General features: G+C 36.7%; 1 protein-coding gene across 2 annotated transcripts in view; it reads right to left on the minus strand.

Annotated features, from left to right (window-relative positions):
- Positions 1-23,975, minus strand: part of prkcea (protein kinase C, epsilon a) — an 86,864-nt gene that overhangs the window by 19,421 nt on the left and 43,468 nt on the right. The window contains exons 3-10 of one of the 2 annotated variants that reach the window (XM_079800994.1): positions 20,813-20,978; positions 19,417-19,451; positions 18,157-18,245; positions 16,142-16,271; positions 15,907-16,049; positions 15,563-15,662; positions 10,106-10,311; positions 9,850-10,023 (exon numbers count right to left, since the gene is read on the minus strand). In XM_079800994.1, coding sequence (XP_079657120.1) covers positions 9,850-10,023; positions 10,106-10,311; positions 15,563-15,662; positions 15,907-16,049; positions 16,142-16,271; positions 18,157-18,245; positions 19,417-19,451; positions 20,813-20,978 — 1,043 coding nt within the window. The remainder of the gene's footprint in view (positions 1-9,849; positions 10,024-10,105; positions 10,312-15,562; positions 15,663-15,906; positions 16,050-16,141; positions 16,272-18,156; positions 18,246-19,416; positions 19,452-20,812; positions 20,979-23,975) is intronic. The other variant, XM_079800995.1, reaches the window with a different exon arrangement.

The raw sequence follows: 23,975 nt of genomic DNA on the forward strand, positions 1-23,975 counted from the left end.
TTCCACTTCCATCAGAAGTAAAACAGCCCCATAACGAGATTGGTCCAGCTCAATGTTTGACCATGGTGATGGTGTTCTTGTAGGCATAAGCTATGCTTTTTTTTTTTTGCACCAATCATATTGCTGATTGATGGGTCCAAAAAGTTTCACACACACCCACTCACACATGAGGAAGCTTGTGTGTGGCTAAGCAAAAGGTCAATGGATTATAAGGAAACAAAACAAATACAACACACAACAATGTAAGTCTTTGTTTAAGGTGAAATACATTATATCAAATCATATATCATCTCATTCTTGGCTAAATGATCTCTTATGGCCAGATTTACTAAACAGGGCAAATTAGCGCGAGACGCAATCCAATAAAAGCGACAATGGGAGTGAAAATTTCTGTGAGTTATCATATAATGTGCAAATTAAAGAATGGTAAAATGGACTGCATTTATATAGCGCTTTAAACAGCCCCATGGTCATCCAAAGCGCTTTACATATTGCCTCACATTCACCCATTCATACACCGACGGCGGTGTTAGCCATGCAAGGCGCCATCCAGCTCGTCGTGAGCAGCTGGGGACACTTGGTCAGGTGGAACTGGAGACTGAACCACCAATCTTCCGGTTTGTAGACAACCTACATGAACCACTGAGCCACTGCCGCCCCAAAAAGAACACCGATGCTCACTTCCATTTTGACCAACGCAATCTACCAAGAGCAGTAGAGTCGCAAACAAACAGAGCCGATGATAATCAGGTGAGGGTAATCTAACTCATCCAGCAAATTAAAAATAATGTTGCTTGGAAAATGATATGTTTGTCTGCCTCTGGCATTGCAAAAAAATGAACATGAGTGAGAAAATTCTCTTCTTTCTATCACACGCTCTCTCTCTCTTCTCCGCGGTTCCTCCTCCTACAGCAAATATCAGTCGCCAAGCACAAAATGGTATAAAATATGCCTTTTTGGGTGTTAAATAATGGCAAAATAAATGACAGCAAACCTTAATAAATCACATTGCATGATTAATATAAATACTCTCCTCCCATAAATTTTCCATCTGACAGGGGAACTCCTACAAATGCATATGCAATAAGGTCAGCCGCAAAAAAAAATGTCTTTAGTAAATCCTGGTTTCGCACTGGAGCAAGCAGTTAGTAAATCTAGCCCTTAATCTCTTATATGTAACGTGTATGTTCTGTTTCTGTTTAGTTTCTGTTTGTTCTCTGTCATTATTTTACTAGTTTGTTCCCATAGTTACTGATTTCGTTCACCTGTTGTTTAATTAGTAATATAGCATTACTCCCCATGTATTTAAGCCCAGAGTTCTCCTTAGTTATTTGTCCTGTTTCGTCTTTGAGTTAAGTGGTTGTGATAGCTGATTGTCCTGAGTTTTTCTGTAATTTCCTAAGACTATTGTTATAGTATTTCCTACTGTACATCGTGCACTTCTTTAGCTGCTTTGCATGGAGCATACAGAATTAATGCAGAATACATAATGAAGTGCCGCCAGAAATATCAAATTGTTTTAAGCCTTTTGATGGACAAAGTTCTCTTATGTAAGTGTACAAAAGCCCACTTCTGTGTATTTTGTTCATTCAGAGAGGAGGAATTTAAACAGGATGCTTAAATAGTTTGTGTAAATGTGCCAAGAAATCCGAAGGAGGCCCACCCAATCCAATATGAACAAACATTTCCTGCCCCTAATTAGAAATGAACAAATAGTTTCTTCCGTTTGGGTTGGACCACAAGACAGCAGACCTGATTGGAAGATAGCGGACACAGCACAGCCCCGTTTGGGTTAGTCAAAACTGGCTCTGTTTTCTTAGCTTTAAAGGGAACACAAGACGACTTTTCAATATTGTGTCATGAATGTAGAATAGACCAGTGTATCGTTGCATCTGAAATTATAGTGAGTGTGTGTTATGCAGGGCAGTTCTCTGTCAAGCTGCAACAGACGGTGGTGTAAGGAAACGTCTGTTTAGTCTCATCCATGCTTATATAACATGTTATGAAAGACATTTTCAATGGCTTATTTTCTAAAGACTGCAGGTGCAGGACGCCTCTGGCAAACCGGTGCTGAAAACACAAAACAGACATACAGTACACAAACATGATAAGACCTGTAATCTGCATTATCGAAAGCCTATAGACACATATACAACTCAACAACTTCACCAAATCTGTGTCGTATTACAGCTGTACTGTACATTCTGCAGTACTCGTTAAATACGCAGTAATTCTAAAATGTTAATCATTATTACACTACCATTTTATTCAAGGATGCATTCAATTTATCAAAAAGTTACAGTAAAGATTTTATAATGTTACAAAAGATTTCCATCTGGAAATCCGGAAAAAAATATTAAGCAGTTAACTGTTTTCAGCATTGATAATTAGAAGCAAATGTTTCTTGAGCACCAAATCCGCATATTAGAATGATTTCTGAAGGATCATGTAACATTGAAGACTGGAGTAATGATGCTGAAAATTTAACTTTGCCATGATAGGAATACATTACTGTAACATTAACACTTTACAATAATGTTTCATTTGTTAACATTAGTTAAGTATTAACTAACACAAACTTAGTTAATAAAAATACAGAGGTTCATTGTTTGTTCTCAGTGCATTAACTAATGTTAACAAATACAACTTTTGATTTGAATAATGCATTAGTAAATGTTGGAATTAACATTAACAAAGACTAATAAATGCTGTAGAAGTGCAGTTCATTATTAGTTTGTTAACTAATGAAACCTTATTGTAAAGTGTTACCTAAATTGCTTTTTAAAATATCTTTAAATAGAAAAGTTATTTTAAATAAATTAATTACAGCTGTACTTACATGTAAAAACATATATGTACACAATACATATACTGTGAGGAAAATAAGTATTTGGGCCCCAGTCTGAGGGAGATTGACAGTCATGTTTAGCTTTTTCCATTTTCTAATGATTGCTCCAACAGTGGACCTTTTTTCACCAAGCTGCTTGGCAATTTCCCCGTAGCCCTTTCCAGCTTTGTGGAGGTGTACAATTTTGTCTCTAGTGTCTTTGGACAGCTCTTTGGTCTTGGCCATGTTAGTAGTTGGATTCTTACTGATTGTATGGGGTGGACAGGTGTCTTTATGCAGCTAACGACCTCAAACAGGTGCATCTAATTTAGGATAATAAATGGAGTGGAGGTGGACATTTTAAAGGCAGACTAACAGGTCTTTGAGGGTCAGAATTCTAGCTGATAGACAGGGTGTTCAAATACTTATTTGCAGCTGTATCATACAAATAAATAGTTAAAAAAGCATACATTGTGATTTCTGGATTTTTTTTTAGATTATGTCTCTCACAGTGGACATGCACCTACGATTACAATTTCAGACCCCTCCATGATTTCTAAGTGGGAGAACTTGCAAAATAGCAGGGTGTTCAAATACTTATTTTCCTCACTGTATGTACACAATAAGTGCATTGTATCACCTGATCAATTTAACCCTTTACCTGTCACCCTTTTTGAGCATTTCGTGAAAATGCACTACCCAAACTTAAATGGTTGTAATTCATGAACCATTTGGACTAAAGACTTATGGTTGGTCTCTTTTAAAAGAAGACAATTTTATTAAAAAATATATAAATGAATATAGGTTTCAGCCTAAAAAAGACAAAGTCAAAGCCCAAATTCTAACCAAGTTGTGTTCAAAATTTTAGGTCAAAAACTCAAAAAATTAGTTTTCTGTAAGACTTTTAGCTGCATAACCTCAAAAATCCACTAGGGGTTAGACACACCATATTGATGATTCCTAAAGATTGATCTGGCAGATATTCTCTATATATAATATTATTTTCTGAATATTTTTGGCTAAATACTAGAATCAATGTGTATGTTATGAACTTTTAGCATGAAAATCAAAGTTTGAATGATTAAACGTGTGGTTGTTGACTTTTTGTTACAAAGGTGAAAACTCCTGTAATGATACAGATTTTTTGATGCACACTCTTGTCACTCTTGTCATATATTAATCCATTACTCTTCCAAAATATATATTTTCTGCAAAATCATCAACAAATATGTATTCTTGAGCCTTAGACCTTTCCAATGATATATAGTTTGTCATGACTAGATTAGGATTTAATAGTAATATAGTGAAGTAAATGTAGAATGCCCGTATACGGGCAAGTGACAGTTAAGGGGTTAAATGTTAGCACATAGTAGTTAAAAAAACCTAATATAAAGTGGGACCCAAAAAACATTAAAAAAAATCTTGGGAAACAGCCCTAAAATTTGATTGGTATTGTGTGAATATAAATGGTTTGAATTGTACAAAACAAGCATTCCATGACCCCTAGTAAGCCATTAGGGAGTAACAGTAATAATGAGTGGTTGGTTCTGCTGCTTTCTACGTCTAAATCAAGACGTTTTATAAGGAATTCGAATGAGATGCACTGACAGTTTACAGAAATGTTCAGAGCCAGCAGTCTAACAATAGGTCTAAAAATAGGTGAGAACGGAGAGCAGTGCAGACAAAGAGATGGGCTAAGAAAAAGCAAAAGATAGAAGGAAAGAAGTTGTCGTGCTTAGGAGAAGTTTGATCTCAGGTTTGGCTGCATTATAACATTGTTCAGATTTTTGAGAGCAAATTAATCTCATCAATCTACTCTATAAAATAAGAGGGAGAAAAAGAGAAAGAGAGAAGCAAGACATGGAGATAGAGGGGTGAAAGAAAGAATATGATGCTCATATCACTTGAAAAAAGGCAGAGGGCACTCAGAGAACACATGAGCCCACCACCAGAAACCTGGCAAATAAAACAATGACACCAATTATTACTAAATCTGCTAAATCATCGGGGCAGAGGTTCACTGCACTCATTTAAGTCTAGGCAAGGCAAGTTTATTTATATTGCACATTTCATACACAGTGGCAATTCTAAGTGCTTTACGCAGAAATGGAATCAAAATATTCATAAGAGAATAAAATAAAAATATATATAATATAACCTGAATCACCCCTATCTGGAGTGGAAGAAAAATGGAGAGTCAGGTTTGCGATTTTACTATATATATTTGTCAGGTAACTGTGCGTTTAAACAGTACCCTTGCAGACAAATCTTCTTGGAATCACCAGGGCTATACATATCTATCCGTCAGAGCAGATCTACATGGATTGTCCTTACATCGAAGGGATTTCGGTTAAAAAATATTTGTCTGGTAACTGTGCGTTTAAACAGTACCCTCGCAGACAAATATTCCTGGCCTAACTCCAGGGCTAACTTTAAAGTCTAGATTGATTCACAGAAGGACATGAGGGCTTCTGGGTTACGCCAGTGCTAGAGATAGTGAGCAGTGATAATGAACTCATCTGTATCTGTCCTCAGAACACACTCATATCACACTAACCACAAACAAGACCATTTTCACTGTCCACTAATTCTTCTTACTCACTTGTCTTTGGAAGTTAAAGCTGTACACTATCTCTAGATGTTGGAAAGTTAGGCAAAATGATTCATCAAAATAACCTAAAAATATAAGAATACTCACTTACATCACTCACATAGCGGTAGTTTTTCGCTATATCATGTCATATCCCAATCCTACATGAGCTTAGTCAAAATATTTTATTATATGTAAATTTATAGGTGAATAAACTGTGAAAGAATGAATAATAATTAATACATTAATTAATTAATAATATAATATAATTTTTGTTTTATGTTTTACTGAAAGTTAAGTTAATTTTTAATATAATAAATATATATCATATGTAACACTTCAGCGACATAAGGGTGAATCAGGCTAGAATTCGTTATTTCATTTTATTTTTAAGTTAAAATTGCAATTTAATATGTCATTATTCATATTTGTTAATAATCAATAGGCTAGAATTCTTAATTTTATTTTATTAGTATTAGAACTTACATTTTTAATATATATATATATATATATATATATATATATATATATATATATATATATATATATATATATATATATATATATATATATATATATATATATATATATATATATATATATATATATACACATAATATAATTAATATAATAGTGCCAGTGAATTCTCCAGCATGAGCTAACTCTCTGCCACTTCCTTTTTTCTGTCTCTCTCTTTTTCCCAGGCAATCATTCAGACTTTAGATGTTCCATAATCCTCATCACTGTCTTTCTACAGGGCCCCTTCTTTTGGCTATTTTCTGTCTGCAGGAGCATGTCTGCCCATGGTCCCAACAGGCCTCATCAGAAACAGTTGTGTAATGTTATTTACATTTCTGCAGCGTAATTGCAGTTGATAAGAATATGGCTGTGATCCCAAAGCTGATTAAAACCAGAAGCAGCAGTTCAAAAAGAGTACACGACTCCTATTTCCCCCCCAAATCACGTCTTCCTTCTTCTTTCGGCCCCTTTCCCGCACTACTACCGCCTCTTTCTTTGGGTCTCTTGCTTTGTTGCCCTCCGTCAGTGTGTGTCCTGTGTTCTCAGATGTGGGCGAATGAGAGGGGAGATACTGTGGGCGGTAGTCGAAGGGTGAAAAGGAGAAATGAGGACACTAGATATCACTGTGAGTATAACTGGGGCATGGGAGGGGAAGCTGAACAAGAGGGACGGAAAGAAGTGAAAGTGCAAAATAGAGAAGAACAGGGTATAGAGACAGATGATGAGAGTGATAAAAGCCCTGGTGAAAAGGATGTAAGAGTCTTTAATGAGCACAGTTCATTGATAGAACTAGTACCACTTCAACTTGCCTTTCCTATCTGCAAATATAATTGTGTGCAAAAGTTTGTGCACCCCTGGTGATTAAACAAAATGAAAAGTAGTTAACAGCATTTGAAGTGAACTTACTGGTCGGCTATTTTTCAGTTAATTTTAACTGACATGCGTTTTTTTATATACTTAGAAAATAAAACTTGCATATGATCATAAACCACTTTTAATTGCTAAACTTGCTAAAAGTTTCATGACTTCATCTGACCTCTCTTTTTGATATGGCTTCAAACAACTCAACAGACTGTCATCTCAAACCACATCATGATACACGGGTGTCAGAAAGAGGTCACACTGCCACCTCCTGGACAACTTCTGTTTTTCTAAATCCTGATCAATCCAGTGTGGCTCTGCCATCTGCTGGATCATTGGCATAGATTGAGATTTTTCACGTGAAATTTCCACATAACCTTACAATAAGGTTACATTTGTGATCATTAGTTAATGTATTAGGTGTTAATGCATTAGGGCAATAGGATGCATCAAATTGATCAAAAGCGACAGTAAAGACATTTACTTTGTTACAAAAGATTTCTATTTGAAATAACTGCTGATCTTTTGAATGTTCTATTCATCAAAGAATCTTAAATAAATGTATAATAGTGTCCACAAAGATATCAGCATAATATAATATAATAAAATTAATATAATATACACTGAACAAAATTATAAACGCAACACTTTTGTTTTTGCCCCCATTTTTCATGATCTGAACACAAAGACCTAAAAGGCCAAAAGGCCTATTTCTCTCAAATATTGTTCACAGATCTGTCTAAATCTGTGTTAGTGAGCACTTCTCCTTTGCCGAGATAATCCATCCACCTCACAGGTGTGGCATATCAAGATGCTGATTGGACAGCATCATTATTGCCCAGGTGTGCCTTAGGCTGCCACAATAAAAGGCCACTCTAAAATGTGCAGTTTTATCATACAGCACAATGCCGCAAGTTTTGAGGGAGCGTGCAATTGGCATGCTGACTGTAGGAATGTCCATCAGAGCTGTTGCCCGTGAATTGAATGTTCATTTCTCTACCATAAGCCTTCTCCAAAGGGATTTCAGAGAATTTGGCAATACATCCAACCGGCCTCACAACCGCAGACCACGTGTAACCACACCAGCCCAGGACCTCCACATCCAGCATCTTCACCTCCAAGATTGCCTGAGACCAGCCACCCGGACAGTTTGCATAAACCAACAATCAGTTTGCATAAACCAAACTGTCAGAAACCGTCTCCGGGAATGCTCATCTGCATGCTCGTCGTTCTCATCAGGGTCTCGACCTGACTGCAGTTTGTCGTGGGCAACTTGAGTGGGCAAACGCTCACATTCGATGGCATCTGGCACTTTGGAGAGGTGTTCTCTTCATGGATGAATCCCGGTTTTCACTGTACAGGATCGAGTGGCCCATGGTGGCGGTGGGGTTATGGTATGGGCAGGTGTATGTTATAGACAACAAACACAGGTGCATTTTGTTGATGGCATTTTGAATGCACAGATACCGTGATGAGATCCTGAGGCCCATTGTTGTGCCATTCATCCACGACCATCACCTCATATTGCAGCAAGATAATGCACGTCCCCATGTTGCAAGGATCTGTACACAATTCCTGGAAGCTGAAAACATCCCAGTTCTTGCATGGCCAGTATACTCACTGGAAATGTCACCCCATTGAGCATGTTTGGGATGCTCTGTATCGGCATATACGACAGCGTGTTAATATAATATAATATAATTAATATAATTAATATAATATAATATAATATAATTAATATAATATAATATAATATAATATAATATAATATAATATAATATAATATAATATAATATAATATAATATAATATAATATAATATAATATAATTAATATAATATAATATAATATAATATAATATAATATAATTAATATAATATAATATAATATAATATAATATAATATAATATAATATAATATAATATAATATAATATAATTAATATAATATAATATAATATAATATAATTAATATAATATATATAATATCATATAATATAATTAATATAATACAGTAATATAAATTAGTGCTGTCAAACGATTAAATCGCATCCAAAATAAAAGTTTGTTTACATAATGTATGTGTACTGTGTATAATTATTATGTATATATAAATACACACACAAATATATACATATATACACATATATATATATATATATATATATATATATATATATATATATATATATATATATATATATATATATATATATATATATATATATATATATATATATATATATATACATTTATACGTATATACATATATATTTATATTATATATGAATATAAATATAAATATAAAAAAGTTCTTAAATATATACATGCATGTTTATATAGTATATACAAAATAATTATACACAGAACACACACACATATATTATGTAAACAAACTTTTATTTTGGATGTGATTAATCGCAATTAATCGTTTGACAGCACTAAATATCATATAAAGGAATATAATAATAGTCTTAGGTTTCCACAAAGATATCAGCCTATTAGAAGGATTTCTGAAGGATATTACTGTATTTTTGATCAAATTAATGCAGCCTTGGTGCACAGAAGATTCAAAAATCTTACCAACCTCAAAAGTTTGAATGATAGTGTACGTAAAATATAACATTAACCTGGACTAATAAAATCAACTATTTGTTGTTAGTTCAGGACAAATTAGACCTTGTAGTCTTATATTTTTTAAAAGGAATAGCTCACTATTTGTCATCATTTACTTGGTCAGTTCTTCACATATAACTATTGTATGGCTTAGAATGTAGCATACAAGTTGTATGAAGTTACAATGAATCATTGTATAAAGCTCTATTTTGGAGATTGACAGTATAAATCCATCCACTTTCATTCTATGGACAACAGAAGGGACATTAAGTCTAAACTCTCAATGTTGGTTTCACAGTAGAAAGAAAGTAATATTGGGTTTGGAACACCATGAAGGTGACATGAGGAAGACTGCAGTACTAAAGTGTTTCATCTTATCAGAAGAAAGCAATGACTTGAAATGTCTTGATTAGAGTGTTTTGATTTAGTGACTGTTTACCTTTGTCTGGAAGCAGCAGAAAAGCTGAGTCAGATAGGGATGTTTTCTAGCCAGGGCCAGAATCCGTTTCTCTGTCAAAGTGCAATCCACATCATCATCTTGAAGGATGACGTCTTTTTTCAAAACTTTCACAGCATAAACTTCATCTGTGCCTTTCAGCTCAGCCAGCATCACCTACAGCACGGAGAGGGCAATGTGAAGATGTTGATTTGTTTTCATACACTAAAACTGAAAAGTACTGTTTCGCGACCCTCACCTTGCCGAAGCTGCCTTTGCCCAGCACTTTGATGAACAAGAAGTCTGTGAGACTCATCCTCTTCGTCTGTACGGTCTTCAAGTCTCCATTCTCCCGACCCTCGGTCACTGTGCTCTGAATGCCGCTGCTCGAGGAAGAGGAGGAAGACTTGTGCTCCTGGCCAAATGACAGGGCCTTGCGGATACTCTCCAGTTCTGTAAGCTCTGCTACAGACAGACAAATACAACATTAGACTTATAATGAAGAATAATTCTTTCAAACAATTCTGTCATCCTTTACTGACACTGTAAACCTGTATGAGTTACTTTCTTCCATAAAACACAAAAGTAATTTCAAAGTGCCCCTATTATACTCCTAATTTTGTTTTGAAGGTCTCCTACAATTGGTTTACATGCATGCAAGGTCAAAAAATACTGTGAGAAAAGAGCTGATGATGCAATATATATTATGAGAAAATGTCAGTGTCTGAAACTGAAAGTGTTTGATCAAGGACTTGTTCTCTCTAAACCCCTCCATTCTGAGAGCATACTCTGCTCTGATTGGTCAGATGGCCCAGTCTGTTGTGATTAGTCTACTGCTAGCAGCATGTGTCAGACACAAAACCCCTATTACCACATCTGAATTTCAGCCAAAGACTTTAGACTTCAGTTCCAGAGGCTTTCTCAGCACTCGTCGTTTTTAACTTATCAATTCTAACCCAAGTCCTCATGCTTTGGAAGTGCATGCATGGAAGTGGATTAGCTTTCACAGTGCAGAAAACAGTCGACAACACGAACCAAACTCTTCCAGGCCACAGCTACATATACAGTGCCTGAGGGCAGGTCAAAGTAGATGTTATTTGCAGGCAATCAATGAAGACCATATGTTGCCAGTGTGCAAATTTGTTCCAAACCTACATAGATTTGTGCAGGAAATAAGGCTGGAGTTACTGACGACTCGTTTCAGGCAGATCAGAATTGGTTCATTTGGGAGACTGTAACTCTATTTATCGTGCACTTTGATCTTTGAAATATTGCAGACCTTTTACATTCACAAACAGCAATCTTACACACTATATAAAAGGTAATATCTGAAAAGGCATGATAGGGGCATTTTCAATGAATGTAACTACTGGTACCGGATACAATTATAAAGATGGTCCATTCGGTTTGTTTCTCACACAAAGTCAAATTGACCATTTTAAAGACTTTTACTGTGCTTTTAAAGGAACAGTTCACCCAAAACTGAAAATGATCCCATAATTTACTCACCCTCAAGTCATCTTAGGTGTATATGACTTTCTTCTTTCAGCCAAACACAATCCGAGTTATAGTCAATAAAATCCTGGCTCTTCTCAGCTTTGTAAAGCCATTAAATAATGCCCAAGTTTTCAAACTCTTCCATTATTAAAGTAATCCATAAGGCTCCAGTGGGTTAATAAATACCTTCTGAAGTGAAGCGATGAGTTTTTGTATGAAAAATATCCATATCTTTATAAGTTCCGGCGGAAAGGTGACCTCTAACCTGATGTATGACGTAAGATGAAGCTCCTCTTCTCTTACATCAAAATCCTTTTTTCTTTAAAGGGGTGGTAAACCACGATTTCACTTTTCTAACTTTAGCTAGTGTGTAGTGTTGCTGTTTGGGCATAAACAACATCTGCAAAGTTACAACGTTCAAAGTTTAAAGCAAAGGGAGATATTTGCTTTTAAAGAAATCAATTTCTAAGGACTACAGCAAACGGCCAGTAGGGACTACTAGACATTCCTCCAGGGTTGCTGACATCACCAGCCCCAATATTTACATAAACCCCTCCTCCGAGAACATTTTGTATTGCTGTGGGGAAGAGTTAGTAGGCTGGAGTGTTGTTGCCGCAATGCCGACAACACTCTGTTATTTTGATCCAGATTGTTCAGCCTTCCTAGGGACGGGGGTGCGTTGCAGTGCATTCAACATACAACATGTTATATGCATGTGTGTATGAGACAGAGGGGAACAGGTCGCATTTGCAGCAGATATATGCTGCCCATCATAAATCAAAGCACGTGACAGACAGGGGTCGGAGGAGAAGACCGGAAAATGTGACATAATGGACAGTATTCGTCTGTATTTGCAATACACGAGCCGCGGTTCAGCTGCGCGAGACAAACGCTGCCAGTGTGTGTATGCACAACGGGCACGCGTGGCTCCCTCTGCACATTCCACAGAGGAAAGCTTCCACAATCTTCACGAGTTCAATGCAGGATTCGCACAACGGCTTGTCCTGAAAGATGGATTTAAAAACAGAAGCTGTTTACGGGCCACAACCTGTAAGTATGATTTATTTTTCGTTGATGTGTTTTCCTGTAATAGTTCGTATTGTTAATTGTACGTTGTAGCAAGGAAGTACACAGATGACAACGCTGTTTGGCACTGCAAACCAGTTTGTTAAATGCTCATTCATAGGCCTACTTAACGTTATCCGACAAACACCTAATGTTACAAACTTTTTTTTAAAATCTCAACAGCGAACTTGGCATTAGTGTAAATTATTCTTTGATTAGAGCTTTTATGTATTGTTTATCTACGGGCATGCTAAACATGGTTCTGTGTTTGATTTGGCAACTATAGTAAAGCCAATGTTTAGTGTTCGTTTTGGGTTAATAGTTCTTGCGACAGAAATTTGGCTTTAATCGTTCTAAAAATACAAAAGTAACAGTGCCATTCAGTAGCATTCACTATAGATCCGCAGTCTTTACTCTTGAGGACTGAACAGGTTCTGCTCGATCTTCTTCACTAAAATTGTCTGGGTCCGATTCGGGCTCAAATTGGTATGGTTTTATTGACGCCATTGTTTCTAATGCTACCCAAAGCACAGTCTACCGGTAAAGGTAAGGGGCGTGACGTTTCCGACAAACGTGCACTAGGCATTTAGCGAATCACAACACACTGGGCCAGCTAACCAATCCGAGCCCACTGCGTATTTTTGAGAGACTGGCTTCATACAACCCGGAAACCATCAGACCATTTTTACAAGGAGGGACAGAGCAGTGTAGAATAAAGGTAAAATATTTGAAAAATAATGCAATTTTTTAAAAACGAAGCATGAACAAATGTTACAGTGCACCCCACAAACACAATCAAGCCTTCGAAAGAATGTGTTTTACCACCCCTTTAAAACTTCTCAATTTAGACTTCTAATTCATGACCTGCATTTTCTTTTTCTTTATTACACGGCTCTGTGGAATACTTGATTCTGATTGGTCAATCGCGCATTCCAGCGGTATGTTATTCCCAGATAACCGCCAAAGTGAATAACACACCGCTCAACCGGTTACTACGGCCAGAACTTTACTTTATAAAGTTTTAAATATGGATATTTTTCTTACACAAACGAATCTGCATCGATTCGCTTCAGAAGGCCTTTATTAACCCCCCAGAGCCGTGTGGACAATGTTATTTGACGGACAAGAGCATTTTTATGGACTTCAAAAAAAGCTAAAACTACTGCTATTATAAAGCTTGGATTAGCCAGGACTTTTTTTTTAATACAACTCCGATTTTATTCGTCTGAAAGAAGAATGTCATATACACCTAGGATGACTTGAGGGCGAGTAGGGCCTAAATCATGAGCTAATTAAAATTTTTGGGTGAACTATCCCTTTCAGCATTCATTTCAACATATATGGTAAAAACAAATCTTCAGCAATAGATAAAGGCTTAAAGGGTTAGTTCACCCAAAAATGAAAATTCTGTTATTAATTACTCACCATCGTCTCCTGTCGTTCGACACCCGTAAGGCCTCCGTTCATCTTCGGAACACAAATGAAGATATTTTAGTTGAAATCCGATGGCTCAGAAAGGCCTCCATTGGCACAATGCACTTTACACTCTCAAGACCGGTAAAAGGAAATAAAGACATTGTTACAAAGTCCATCTCACTACAGTGGTTCTACAATAATTTTATGAAGCGACGAGAATAGTTTGTGCGCAAAAAAACCCTAAATAACGACTTATATAGTGATGACCGATTTCAAAACACTGCATCATGAAGCTTCTACGCGTTATGAATCAGCGAGTCGAATCATGATTCGGATCGCGTGTCAAACCGCCAAACTGCTGAAATCACGTGACTTTGGCGATCCAAACCGCTGAATCAACTCACTGATTCATAACGCTTCGAAGCTTCATGATGCATTATTTTGAAATCGGTCATCACTATATAAGTCGTTATTTAGGGTTTTTTTGCACACAAAAACTATTCTCGTCGATTCATAAAATTATTGTAGAACCACTGTAGTGAGATGGACTTTGTAACGACGTCTTTAGTACTTTTTATGGGTCTTGAGAGTGTAAAGTACATTGTGCCAATGGAGGCCTCTCTGAGCCATCGGATTTCAACTAAAATATCTTCATTTGTGTTCCGAAGATGAACGGAGGTCTTACGGGTTTTTCAACGACATGAGGGTAAGCAATTAATGACAGAATTTTCATTTTTGGGTGAACTTAACCTTTAAAGCAGTTTGGAACTGTTTTTCTTCGCGGAAGCTTTGCGTAAGAGCTAATAAAATATTTAAACTCAAGACAATATTTTGTGTCTAATTTATTTGAGACAAGTAGCCGTGTAATAAGCGGGATAATGTACATCCAGCTGGTTGTTATCACAGAATAAACCCCTTGAGAGTGAAGCAAAAGACCCCTCTGCTTCGCGTCGGGGGCCTGATCCCTTTGTCTGGGTTTATTTTGCGATAACAACCAGCTGGATGTACATTATCCCTTACCTATCCTCTGCACTTTCACGTTCGTCAATTCTCACCTAAGCTTACGCTACGTCATACGTCTGGTCAGAGGTCACCCTTTCGCCGGAACTCGACTTTCTCATTAACACGAATACGGCCGTGGCAGGAAGCCAGTGATTATAGTTTATAAACCCTTCACTTCAGAAGGCATTTATTAACCCACTGGAGTTGCATGGATTACTTGTATGATGGATGGATGTGCTTGGATGGATGGATGTGCTTTTTGAAGCTTCAAAAACTAAATTTTTTCAATGCCATTACAAAGCGGAGAAGAGCCAGGATATTTTTTTAATATACCTCTGATTATGTTCAGCTGAAAGAAGAAAGTCATATACACATAGGATGGCTTAAGGGTGAGTAAATTATGGGATAATTTTCATTTTTGGGTGAACTAACCCTTTAAGCCATTTTTTAAGCTTGACAGCTCCAGGCTCCATTCATTGTAATAAAAAAATAATTGAAATAATTGAACAATTGAAGGGCAAAAAAAAGTATCCTTTTGCATTTCACAGGGGAAGAAAAATCATACAGGTCTAGAAAAACATGAGGGTGAAAAAATGTTCAGTACATTCATTAAAGATTCATTTTTGGGTGAACCATCCCTTTAATTATGCAAATAAATGGTGAATGTGTAATAGTGAAAGACTAAGATTGCAGAGCATGTGCAAGAGAGTGAGAGAGTGTTTGTGTAATTCTGTACCCTGGTCGCAGGGTGAAGTTGGAGCTGATTTGCATCGGTCAGACTCCTCTGATGAGGGGGCTTCTGTTATGGCTTGCTGAGGGTCCTGCCCTGGAGTCAACTGAAGAGAAAACGTTTTTTAATATCAATTCTAAAGGTTTTTAATATTTTAATATAATCTTTCTCACCTAATCCTTTACATAATTGTCACAATCATCACTGGCCTCATTTTACAGCATCATTATTTAAAGTGGTCATACTTTTATTTATTTTTTTCCTCTGCTTATAATGCATCATTTAATTTTTGCATCGACCCATGTTCCATCTGGCCACCTTACATTCTGCAGATATTTAATACTACTCACCTTTTTCCTGCGTTGGGTACTGTTGGAGATTTTGTCTGGAGTCACCCCAAGATCAGAAAGCACTTTAGCTATTTTTCTGGCGTCGACACCACAGCTAGGAGCTACATTACTTTCACAACGCCGATGGACATTCATTTTACAGGCTGAAAACAAACAGCAAGACAAATGAATATATGGCAACAAAAGCAGATGTTTGACCATAAAATTATTTGTCACCAGTATCTGTAACGCTTGCCTTTGCACTGCAGGCCTTGCCGCATCAGCCCCCAAAGTAAGGAGCCGCAGTGGTCACAGAAGGTGGGGACTTTATAATTGTGAATGCTGAACATGTGTGGAATGTTTACACTGAAGCGCTGGGAGCCAACCTGTAAAACAAAACATCATTCATGCCATGATACCCACAATTCAACTGATGAGTAAATCCTGTGTAGGTTTCAGTAGTTTTAGGTACATGGGCTCAGTATTGTTATTGTTAACTAAAACTAAACATAAAACTGTTAACGGTCACACTTTACATTAAGGTCTCATCTGTTAACATTAGTTCATGCATTAACTTACATAAACTAACAGTAAGCAATATATTTTACAGCATTTATTAAATTTTGTTAATGTTAGTTAATAAAAATGTTCATTTTCATGTTAGAGCGTTAACTAATGTTAACAGATAAAACGTTCGATTTGATTAATGTATTAGTAAATGTTGAGATTAGCATTAACTAAGATTAATAAATGCTGCAGAAGTATTGTTCACTGTTAGTTTATGTAAACTAATGTAGTTAACTAAGGTTAAAGGGTTAGTTCACCCAAAAATGAAAATTCTGTCATTAATTATTCACCCTCATGTCGTTCCAAACCCGTAAGACCTTCGTTCATCTTCAGAAGACAAATGAAGATATTTTTGATAAAATCCGAGAGCTCACTGACCCCTCCATAGACAGCAATTTAATTAGTAGTAAAGCCATTGTTAAAATAGTCCATGTGACTCCAGTGGTTCAACCATAATTTTATGAAACGATGAGAATACTTTTTGTGCCCAAAAAACCCCCAAAAAACACGACTTTATTCAACAATTTTGTTCTAGCCAGTCAGTTTCCTACGTAATTTACGTTGTAAACAGAGCAGCGCTTTCGAGTTCTACGGCAGCAGATGCAGTTCTCGTAAGGACCACGCCACATGCGTGTGATGATGACAGCTGCACTATATTTACAATGGAAACTGCGTAGGAGACTGGCACAGGCTAGAAAGAAATTGTTGAATAAAGTCGTTTTTTTTTGTGTGGACTATTTTAATGATGTCTTTACTACTTTTCTGACCCTTGAAAGTGGTAATTAAATTGCTGTCTATGGAGAGGTCAGAGAGCTCTCCGATTTCATCAAAAATATCTTTGGTGTGGAACGACATGAGGGTGAGTAATTAATGACAGAATTAAAATTTTTGGGTGAACAAACCCTTTAACTAATAAAACCTTATTGTAAAGTGTTATACTATTATACATATTTTATAAAGAGTTTTTGCACCATCTGTGCTTGGGCCCTTAAATTATTTCTGTTAATTAAATGAAGATGAAATAAAATAAAATCTAAATAATAGATGGGGGAAAATTTGACATTAAAAAAAATAAAAATTGAACGAATTAAAAACTGAAATAAAATACGTTTAAGCTGAAGGACTACTAAAACTGGATTAAAAATCCATTAAAAACAAAATTACTAGAACAAACTAAAATTAAAATAAAAACCTAAAATATAAAATAAAAATGTAAGTAAATACTATAATAGTATAAAAATAATGTGGATGTAATGTAAATAAATAAATAAATGCATGGGCTGCCCACAATTTTAAAAAAATAGTGCGTGTATCAATACATATTATGCATCAACCTTCAACATTTAAAACAGTCATCTTGATCTTGCTACAGTACATTTATCTCATTATGTTATGTGTGGTGCTATTACCTTGGAAATAAATAATTTGCATTGAAACAAAATTGTTTGCAAATATTACAAGAATGAGAGAAGATTTGTGGCTGATATTATTTGTCACACTGTAAAATAAAGGTCACGTTAGGCACGCTGTATTCTAGGAAACCGTATTCCTTGTTCCATTTTCTGTTGTGATAATTGGCAACATTTTGGCAAATGTAGTAGGTCATAAAATTATCTGCAGTATGCATGCTGCAAAAACTAATACTAGTACACTAACTCAAACATAGCTCGGTCCTTTGAGAGAAAGTAAAGAAGTAGAACTGACCTCTTCAGGAGTGTCTTCCTGTTTCTTCAAGCCAGCACATTTTGTTATAATGAGCTCATGGCATCTCTTATGGACCACGCAGGTACACACTGAGAGATTTAAGGAATAGGCAAAAAGTTTACTTTGGTAACACTTTACAATAAGGTTAACATGAACTAACCATGAAAAATACTTCAAAAGCATTCATCTTAATCTTTGTTAATGTTCATTTCAACATTTACCAATACATTATTAAAGGGTTAGTTCACCCAAAAATTAAAATTATGTCATTATTTACTCACCATCGTCTCCTGTCGTGCTAAACCCGTGAGACTTTCGTTCATCTTAATTAAATTGGAGAGCTTTCTGTCCCTCCATTAAAAGTCTACACAACTACCACTTTGTTTGATGCTTCAAGAAGTCCATAAAAAGATCGTAAAACGAATTCATATGAATTGAGCTGTTTAGTCCAAATTTTCTGAAGAGACATGATCGCTATGATGAACAGATTGAATTTAGGCATTTATTTACATATAAACATTGATCAGTGAACATAAACAGAATCTTAACCTGGAGTGCTTTGTGTAAGAACAAACCTCATTGGTTCTTGCGGAAGCTCAAACGTGCTGCGTAATACATGAGAATAAACCTCATTGGTTCTCACACTTCAAGTGAATATGCTTGAGCTTCCGTTTATCACAACTGACATGTGAGTTTATCAATGTTTAGATGTGAATAAAAGCTTAAATTAAATCTGTTTATCATATAAGGCGATCATGTTTCTTCAGAAAATTTCAACTAAACCGCTCAATTCATATGGATTCGTTTTACGATCTTTTTATGGACTTCTTGAAGCGTCAAACAAAGTGGTAGTTGCGTAGTCTGTCAATGGAGGGACAGATTTCACTTTTTTTTTTGTGTACCGAAGATGAACGAAAGTTTTACGGGAATGACACAAGGGTGAGTAAATGATGACAGAATTGTCATATTTGGGTGAACTAACCATTTAAAATCAAAAGCCGTCATATTAATTCATGGACCTGAGCTAACATGATCTAACAATGGAAACGTGCATTATTATCTAATATTAACAACGATTAATAAACACTGTATCACATGTATTGCTCATTGTAATTATGATAATTAATGCATTAACTAAAGTGAACTAATGGGACCTTATTGTAAAGTGTTACCACTTTTTCCCATTGTAATTACAAAAACATTATATTATCATTATTGATTGTATTATCACTGTACATAAGAGAAGAGTGTCTTACTCACCCTGACACTGATAGCCTTGTTTCCCCAACACACCCCTGCAGAACCACAGAGAAACAAATGTGTTAGACAACTCTGGCACGCAGCAGGATTGAGCAGTTCTCTTTTTTGACCAGCAGAGGGTGAGCTGTGCTACAACACATATCTCTACAGCTGATTCTGTAGAGCAGCATTGTGTAGAGCCACACAGATGCACTATTCACCAGGTATGCAAATAATTAGACTGAACAGTTATTACTACTGGGAGTAACTGTTTGCAGAGATAAAAATAAACATCTGTCTAATCTATAAATGCATCCCTCTCCATGCCCTCCGCTCTAGAACAAAGGACAGTGGATCTAATTTGCTTTCAATATTAATATGCATTACAAAAACTCTTTTGTTGTAATCAGAAGGAGGGCCTGTGATAAGCATCAGGTTTCGCCTTTGAAAATTACGTAAACCATTTATATGCCTGAAAGGGTCTTATAATAAAGTAGTCCTGTATAGAAGCTATTGTGGATGATATAAAGGGTTACAGGTAAGGGGCGATAACTAGCCTGGATGCCAGCCGAATTTAGCCCCGCCCACAATTTTTTTTGCTCGGGCAATTCGGTCTGGACTCGCTCCATAGAGGAGTAATTATGCCCGAACAGAAACTGTTCGGACCAATGAAATTGTCAGGGCGGGCTTTAGACGATGATGGACAGATGATCAACAGTAACGTAATCATCCACGTCATCGAAGGCTCTTGGGTTGAATTTGCTCTTATCCTAAATGGAGAACTTGTTCGTATATGCATTCACCTTCACTATTTCTCTCAGAAACGATGATCGTGTTGGTAAGTACTCTGTGTATCCTTAAATTATTTTATTACTGGCAAAGATCGTTTACACTCATATTTTTCTTGTAACGTTACTTAAACCAGCGTGCGTGCAGACAGGGTTTCCAAGTGTTTTTGCAATGTCGCGCACAATTGCTACTCAAAACTATAGCCCAAAACAATAACTTTCCGGGGTGTTCTCCGGAAAAAAATGGCGTTTGGTTGGCAAAATATGTTATTTTGGCAAGGTTGCCTGCTAAAATTCGCATTCCTGGGTTTATATAATCACATAATTGGGGTCGCTTCAACCTGCGGACATGGAGAAAAACACGGACTTGGCAACACAGTGCAGTTGAGTTCTGTTGACATTTGACAACTAACGTTACGCGTCGCTCCGTTGCTCTGATTGGTTGTGGGTCTATCCAATTGAGGTCTTTCCTGGCTCGGTTGGAACACGCCCCATAATCAAAGCTCAATGGAGCGGTACCAGACTCATATTCTGACTAGAATTGAGTATGGCCACGCCAGGCTAGTACCAGATCAAATTCTGACTAGAATTGAGTATGGCCACGCCAGGCTAGGCGATAACCGTCTTACCAGATGAAATCTCTGCAATGGGAGCAGTAGGTGGGCTGTCTCAGGTAGGTGGCCATGAACTTGTGTCCATTAACCTGATGGACACGCCTCCGAACCGCCCCCTGCCGTTTCCGTGGACGCATCCGCTCGCGGAACACTCTCTCCTCATTTTCATTGGATGATGCAGCTGCAAGATAAAATGACATTGAACAATAAGTTAGTTGAACGTTAGATGCAGTAGGTTTTTAAATAAAACAATTTATATTACAATATATAAAAACAATACTTTTATATTACATTTGTATGGATTATAAAGATATGTAAAAAAATGTCGGTAACACTTTACTTAAAGTCCTATGTATAATGCATTATACTGTATCTTTTCATAAACAATTGTAACCAAGAATAAAATGCATATTTGCAGATTCTGAAACTGGTTGTTTGTTGTGTGTTTTAATGCATTATACTTTCTACAGGTCTGTTCAATGAATATATAATGTATTATAACTGTGGCTACAATTATTCATAAGACCATATGATGTATTATAATGTGCATTACAAGGCATAACTAACTTAACTTTTATAATGCATTATAAGTAAATGCTTTAAGTAAAGTATGGCTACGCTACCATAGAAAGTTGTACTAAAAGTTGTAGTCAGTAATAGTTATTTAATAAAGTTAGTTTTTAATACATTAATACATTTATCCAGCAAATACACAATAACTCAAAACAAAAGTGACAATAAAGACATTTATTTTGTTACAAAAGATTTCTATTTCAAATAGGTGCTGAATCCCTAAAAATATATATACACGCCTTCCACAAAAATATGAAGCAGCACAACTGTATTCAACATTGATATTAATAAGAAATGTTGTTTGATAACCAAATCAGCATATTAGAATGATTTATAAAGGATCACACAACACAAACGGAAGTAATGGCAGCTTTCCATGGCAGAAAAAATATATATATTAAGATAATATATTAAATATATAAAAATACATATAACCATTATTTGAAATTGTAATAATTTCACAATATACATCAAATAAATGCAGCTTTGGTGAGCATAAGAGACTTATTGAATTGATTTTTTCATTGAAATTAAATTATACTTCCACTGTCTAGGCCATTTTTTCATATATGACCAGGCTGACGTAGAAAAATTGGCTCGCGGAGCTACCTGTTAGTCTAACCAATAGCAGACACGGGGAGTGTTTGAGGGAACCTGTTTGAAAGGTACACATCACCATCACGCTCTCCATCAAAGATAAATCACATACATATCCACACACTAAAACGCTGATCGCCACCAAACAGAATGGTCCCCAAGAAGCCTCATGATCTAAAGTTAACCCAGCCAGCAGACAAAGTGAACAAACACATCATTGATTCTCAAGCAGCTCTTCCCCTCACTTTGCCCCTTTGAGGGCTGCAGTAATTGTGTAGATGTGTGTTGATCATGAGAGAAACTGGCAGCCGAGGACCACCTGACCAACCATGTGACCCACTGCCACGGCTCCATGCATTCCGGCAGTCAGGTGATGCCTTTGAGGGGGACAACGTTCCTTCATCAGACAAACAACTGTGAAATTACATTCACATCACTAAGTGTGTTGTAGCGGTGTCCATAATGTGCCCCGTGTCCGTCAATGAGAGAGAGTGGTTTCCCAGGAAGAGAGTATTTTCTCCTGTTTGGTTCCAATAAACTTGCCATCCAACTCCTCCCACACTTCTTGTCTTTCAGAACAGCATTGTATGTGTGGGCTGTATTATTTTAATGCTGTCTGAAAGAGAAGCTGCTGCAGAGGTGTGATTACAGCTAAGAATCCTCATAGGGTGGCACGCAGCCCCCATAGAGCGACTAGGCTCAGTTCAATTACCATTGCAAGGTTCCTGGGGGACGTTCGCTAGGAGTGTGCGTGAACATCTGTGTGTATCTGAGTTCTGTCTCATGTCAGGGTGCTCCTGGGGCAAGTTGTGTGCGTGTGTTGTCTGATATCAGAGAGCGTCCTGTCTTCTGGAGCGGGCAGCTGCTCAGGAGAACAGCGTGGCAGCTAAAAGGGCCATTAGTGGGATAGATGTGCTTACATAATACATTATCCATCTGCTCAAAAAGCAGAGCTTAACCAGAACACACCTATACCTCCCAGCACAGCACAGTTCACCTTAGTTTGCCACACATAGACACAGTGAAAGGGGAAGACATGATACCAGTTGAGTTCATACTGTCTGTATTCACTTTATAGATCTAGTCAGAGCAGTCACCATATTTAATTTGACACGAACATGACGCAGGGAGGAAATCAATAGCTCTGTTTTAAAACCTATTGTGCTGATTAACTAGACAGCATTTTTAAGGCATCATAGGCCCAACATGAAGGCAGGCTATGCTGCAAAATTATGCTTTCTTTAGAGATTTTGAGTAAGGCAGCGTCACCTTTAACAGAGAAGGCAAACTTAAAATAGACATTGGCAAGTTCACCCAAATCAGTGGACAAATTGACAGATTACTATTGTAATGTAACTTTTATTTTATAATTTAACATGATGCTGTTAGCTTGACAACATGTAATAATAGGCCTACAATATATATTTGTATATAAGTGTAATGTTTCTCTCTAAAAAAAAAACGATTATCCACGCATGGTATGGCACGCACTTGCACCGCAGTTAATGTTCGAATCTAATGACACATCTATAATACGGCTGTGGCAAGCAGTGCAGGGCAGAGAGCCGTGGGAACGGAGCAAGGCCGGTGGCGTGATTGCTCGAGTCTCACGGAGGAGCTTCGGGGGATAAAATGAGGAGTGATGACAGTGAAGGCCGAAAGAGGACCAGGCCTGGACTATTTATGTTGTTGTTTTGTTTTGTTTTAGTTTAGTTAAGTGACAGCAGCCTAATAAACCTGCTACTGTGATGTCTGTCATTAAAGGGTTAATTCACCCAAAAATGAAAATTCTGTCATTAATTACTAACCCTCATGTCGTTCAAAACCTGTAAGGCCTCCGTTCATCTTCGGAACACAAATTAAGATATTTGAGTTAAAATCCGATGGCTCAGAAAGGCTATGCACTTTACACTCTCAAGACCCGTAAAAGGTACAAAAGACGTCGTTACAAAGTCCATCTCACTACAGTGGTTCTACAATAACTTTATGAAGCGACAAGAATAGTTTT

Source organism: Gobio gobio, assembly GCF_949357685.1.
Source record: "Gobio gobio genome assembly, chromosome: 20".
Classification (NCBI taxonomy): Eukaryota; Metazoa; Chordata; class Actinopteri; order Cypriniformes; family Gobionidae; genus Gobio; species Gobio gobio.